This window comes from Monopterus albus, unplaced genomic scaffold (genome assembly GCF_001952655.1).
Source record: "Monopterus albus unplaced genomic scaffold, M_albus_1.0 scaffold98.1, whole genome shotgun sequence".
Classification (NCBI taxonomy): Eukaryota; Metazoa; Chordata; class Actinopteri; order Synbranchiformes; family Synbranchidae; genus Monopterus; species Monopterus albus.
In genome coordinates, this window is record NW_018127978.1 from 1,907,249 (window position 1) to 1,912,991 (window position 5,743).

Consider the following 5,743-nt stretch of genomic DNA (forward strand, 5'->3'; position numbering starts at 1 on the left):
CAGTGAGAGACCTATCCCCAACCCGAAGGCGCAGGGAAGCGACCCTCTCGTTCACCAGGGTAAACTCCAACACAGGGCGGCTAAGCTGGGGAGCTATGAGCAAGCCCACACCAGCCCATCGCCTCTCACCGCGGGCAACTCCAGAGTAGTAGAGAGTCTAGCCTCTCTCGAGGAGTAAAGTTCCAGAGCCCAAGCTGTGTGTGGAGGTGAGCCCGACTATATCTAGCCGGTACGTCTCAACCTCCTGCACACGCTTGCGCTCCTTCCCCACCAGCGAGGTGACATTCCATGTCACCAGGGCTAGTCTCCATGTCCCCCAGAGATTGGGTTGCCGGGGCCCTTGCCTTTGACCGCTGCCCGATCCAGTGTGCACCAGCCCCTTACGAATCCTCCTGCAGGTGATGGCCCCACAGGAAGACATCCCCACGTCGCCCGGCCGGGCCCCTTGGGAAGAGGCCCGGCCACTAGGTGCTCACATTCAAGCCTCAACCCCGGGCCTGGCTCCAGGGTGGGGCCCTGGCTGCGCCATACCAGGCGACGTCACGGGTTCTTGAACCGCTCTTAGTCTGACCCATCACCTAGGACCTGTTTGCCTTTGGAGACCCTACCAGGGGCATATAGCCCCCGACAACATAGCTCCTAGGATCACTCGGGTACTCAAACCCCTCCACCACAATAAGGTGGCGGTTCAAGGAGGGGTTGTATAGACTAATTTCTGTTTAGTTTTAGTTCACTGAAGTTTCAGTTTTAATAATTTTACTTAAGGATACAAGTGGTCAACGAGCAGTGTGAAAGTTAATGATCATGAAGATGAACATTTCAAGACTAAACTACACTAACATGTACATTTGTCTCAGACTGGCAAAGCCTGTTATTACCCCGAAGGCCAGACCACAGTGTGAATCTCTTACCAATTTACTTCAGGCCAGTTTATTTCCATCTCGACACTCTGCTGTTGCCTCCCCAGCAGAGGACATTGGTTCGTTGTCTCTTTGACAATAAAACAGATGATGATATCAACTTTCAAGTCCTCGCACAGGAACAATGATGACATTGTGATGATGTGATCACTATATTAACTCTACATTTTCCACCTGAGGACAAGACACTGAGTCTCTGTGCTACTGTCATTACTGTTAATAAAGACATTGTTGAATGAACAGTTTTAAATCAGTGTAAAATCACTTTAATTATTATACTATAAATCTGATAACCACCACAGATTTGGTTCAACCATCACAAAACTGGACTCATGGTGGTGATTTTCATACAAAAATGTGGAAAACCTTTTTTTCCGCCATAAGTGTTGATACAAATGTAGATACTGACGCTGTTATTTGCCTAAGACACATTAAAATAGACTGAAATTGGTCAGTGTTCTTTTCTTTGTTCTCTGGTTTGTTCTCCAAAATCAGATTTACATCTGGACACCAGGCAGGATCTAATTATCTGATGTTTGATTGATTTATTGTGTTCTGTTTGACCCCTGATCCACTCTGAGATCAAGCTGTGTTTTCTTCCTGTTGGCCCTCTTGGTTTCTTTTTCTTCTCCTGGTTTCCCCCTGGTTCTAACTACTGGTTTTCATCCTGGTTCTGTGAAGAACCAGTTCCACCTGCAGATGGTGACGGGGGTTCCAGAGTCCGGTCTGTCAGACTTGTTGCTGACGGTTCTGCAGCGGTCTGGTTGGAGAGAGGGTACTGCAGTTCTGTGTCGGGGCTGGGAGGAGGCTCGGGGTCTACTGCAGCTCCTGGATGGTCAGAGCGGTGCACCTTGGGATGGCACGGGTGGGCTCACCTGGCATCTGCGGGCCCTCCTAAACCTGACGCAGTCGGCCGACGATGACACTCAGATCCACGACTTCCTATCTCGACACTTCAGAAAAAAACGGCCGCCGCCAGCATCAGTGCTGCTGTTTGGGGCTGACCCTCAGTGTGCGGCAGCTGTTCTGGGGAGTGCCCAGGACCTGGGGCTGACCTTACCCATGGTGCACTGGGTGCTGGGCCAGCCACTCAGCCCCGATGCACTTCATGCCATTGGGCTGCCACTTGGCCTGCTGGCCTATGGACAGGTGGACAAGAAACCACTCGAATTCTACATCAGGGATGCTCTGCAGCTTGTCACCAGGGCCATTGCTGCAGCAACCATGGTGAGACCGGACCTGGCTCTGATCCAGAACATGGTGAACTGCTACAACAAACCCGACAAACACGAGATGACATTGTCAGGGCAATACCTGTCCAGGTAACAGTTGCTTTTCTCACTGAATCATCTACTTCAGCTCTTTAAGCTGTATGTTTTATGCTTTTCAAATATACTGATAAAGTTGAGTGACTTTTCAGTAAAATTCAAAGGTCACAGTGATTTATTATCTTATGTCTATGAATAACTTTTTGAATAAGGTTCAAAATGTAGTTTTAGGCTATTATTGTTTTTTGTTTTAATTACATTTAATGACTTAGGGAAAGCGATGAAGTCGATCTGTTTTGGCCTCTATATACCGTATATCTATATAATTGACTTGTATCGCGTCTTTCTATGCATTGAGGCACACTCGAAGGATTTTCACACTAGTTGCCCATTTACTCTTTTGCACTTACATAAACACACACTCTCGCACATTGGTGGGATAGCCACTGGGAGCCACTTGGGGTTCAGTGTCTTGCTCAAGGACACTACGACGTGCACTGGAGGTACCAGGAATCGAACCACAAACCCTGAGACATGATCTGCTCTATCTCCTGAGCCACAGCCACCCCAATATCTGAAGCTAATCACAGCCAGTTACAGATTTTATTCAGGACAGCTGAAAGGAACTTCTGTTCACTTCATTTGTATAGCACCAATTCACAACAATAGTCAGGTCTAGCCCTTACATTATTATAAGAAAAACCCAGCAAACCCCCCTGAGCAGCACTTGACCTCCAAAATAAAATCAATACTTGGAAAATTTAACAGTATGTTTCTTTAGGTGTTGCTTGATGTTACCATATTTGTTACTTCCAATGGAGATATTCAGGGAGGAAAACTCCCTTTAACGGAAGAAACCACCGACAGACCACGGCTCTTGGTGGGCAGCCTTCTGCCTCAACTGGTTGGGGTGAGTGGCTAGAGAGGACAGCATCAGAACACAACAAAAACAAAACAACAGACTGTTTGTAATGAGCACATGGTGTCTGTTCATTAAAAACATTGCTCTGGAGCCAGGGATACCTGCAGGAAGGGAGAGAAAGGACACCCAAACCAAACCTATCCTAGCCCTTTCTGCATGAATTATTCATGATTTTTCTTCCTCAGTGTTTATTATTACTCTCTGAGAATGAAAACAAAAAAACAGAAGTTTTTTTGAACAAATGGACAAATTAATTGTAATTCCCTCACAAAATAAAATCAATACTTGGAAAATTTAACAGTATGTTTCTTTAGGTGTTGCTTGATGTTACCATATTTGTTACCTCCAATGGAGATATTCAGCCTTTCTGGCTTTCTGTTGGTCATCTTGGATTTAGAAATTATTTTTGCACTTAGCAGTGTCTGACCAGTAGGTGGCAGAGTATGGGATGACATGCTAGCGTCCACTATGCTATGCAACTATCATCAGAACCCATGCACATACAAGAAAATAGCTTTTAATTAACTGTCCACTGTAGTAACCACTATGCATAAAAGGGCTAGAATTCCTGCCAATATTTCAGAGACACCACTACATGGGCATAAACAAAGGCCGTCCTGTCGACTAGAAACCCCTGGTTTGGTCAAATACACTCCTTTCATTCAGAAGTCAAATGTGATCTGATTTCATGTTAAATCTCCAATGTTTGTTTCTCTCCATGTTTTCCTCCTTTTCTTTTTTTCTGTTCTTCTTCTGTGGCAGATAATCTGTCCTCAGATGTTTTTATTGCTCAGCCTGAGTATAATTTTATTTACCACGAATGTGATTGATCTTTTTCTGTCAAAAAACTGAATACAACAGATAAACCCTTTATCCTATTCAAACCTGCAGCTCGCATTAATTCCTGCCCCTCAGTGTTTTTTTGCGTCTCTTTGCAGCTGCTACCCACCCAAAACTCCCAGTACCCTATAGACTGTGCTGCCCCCTGACCACCTAAATTATATACATCAAAAGTGAAGAGAAGTTATTCATAAGAACCTAATTAAAATTAAGACTACTCCTCTTATAGGACAAATCAAATGTGCACTATTAAATATCAGATCTCTCTCATCCAAATCTTTGTTAGTGAATGATTTGATAAGTGAATATCACATTGATTTATTGTCTTACTGAAACCTGGTTACAGCAGGAAGAATATGTCAGTCTAAATGAATCCACCCCACCTAGTCACAGTAACTGTCACAGGCCAAGGTGGAGGTGTGACAGCGATCTTTGACTCAAGCCTATTAATCAACCCTAGACCTAAACATAGTTATAACTCATTTAAAGCCTCACTCTGAGTCTCTCACACCCAAGCTGGAATAAAGCCAGTTATATGTGTTATTCTTTACCATCCACCTGCCCCTTATTCAGAGTTTTTAACTGAATTCTCAAGCTTTGTCTGATTTAGTGCTTGGTACAGATAAAATAATCAGAGTAGGCAACTTTAATATTCATGTAGATGGTGACAATGACAGCCTCAACAGTGCATTCTGTTCATTATTAGACTCAATTGGCTTTTCTCAAACTGTAAATAAACCCACTCAATGTTTTATTCACACTCTTGATCTTGTTCTGACGTATGGATTTGAAATCGAACACTTAATAGTTTTTCCCCAAAACCCTCTTCTGTCTGACCATTTTCTAATAACTTTTGAATTTACATTCCCATCGTGGCACCAGGACACCCTAGGCCGGAGGTCGACGATCGACTTTGTGGTTGTTTCATCAGACCTCCGGCCGTATGTCTTGGACACTCGGGTGAAGAGAGGGGCGGAGCTGTCAACTGATCACCACCTGGTGGTGAGCTGGATCCGATGGTGGGGGAAGAAACGGGACAGACTCGGCAGACCCAAATATATTGTGAGGGTCTGTTGGGAACGTTTAGCAAAACCCCCTGTCAGAGAGATCTTCAACTCTCACCTCCGGCAGAGCTTCGACCAGATCCCGAGGGAGACTGGAGACATTGAGTCCGAGTGGACCATGTTCTCCGCCTCCATTGCCGATGCAGTAGTTCGGAGCTGTGGCCGTAAGGTCTCCGGTGCCTGTCGCAGTGGCAATCCCCGAACCCGGTGGTGGACACCGGAAGTAAGGGATACCATCAAGCTGAAGAAGGAGACCTTTGGAGCCTGGTTGGCTTGTGGGACTTCTGAGGCAGTAGACGGGTACCGGCAGGCCAAGCAGACTGCAGCCCGGGTGGATGTGGAGGAAAAAGCTTGGGTCTGGGAGGAGTTCAGTGAGGCCATGAAAAGGGACTATCGAAGCCTCAAAGAAATTTGGCAGTGCCTTGCCAAAACTGTTTACAGTGGCGGTGGGCAGTTGTTGACCTCGACTGGGGACATCGTCAGACGGTGGAAGGAATACTTCGAGGATCTCCTCAACCTCGGCATCACGTCTTCCAGTGAGGAGGCAGAGGGAGAGGGCTCGGAGATGAACTTGTCCATCACCCAAGCTGAAGTCACCGAGGTAGTTGAGAAGCTTCTCGGTGGCAAAGCACTGGGGGTGGATGAGATCTGCCATGAGTATCTTAAGTCTCTGGATGTTGTGGGGCTGTCTTGGCTGACACGCCCCTGCAACATCATGTGGCAGCTGGG

At 46.1% G+C, this 5,743-nt stretch overlaps 1 protein-coding gene across 1 annotated transcript in view; it reads left to right on the forward strand.

Annotated features, from left to right (window-relative positions):
* grin3bb (glutamate receptor, ionotropic, N-methyl-D-aspartate 3Bb) overlaps positions 1-5,743 on the forward strand; it is a 45,507-nt gene that overhangs the window by 21,175 nt on the left and 18,589 nt on the right. The window contains exon 2 of the mRNA XM_020609088.1: positions 1,602-2,242. Coding sequence (XP_020464744.1) covers positions 1,602-2,242 — 641 coding nt within the window. The remainder of the gene's footprint in view (positions 1-1,601; positions 2,243-5,743) is intronic.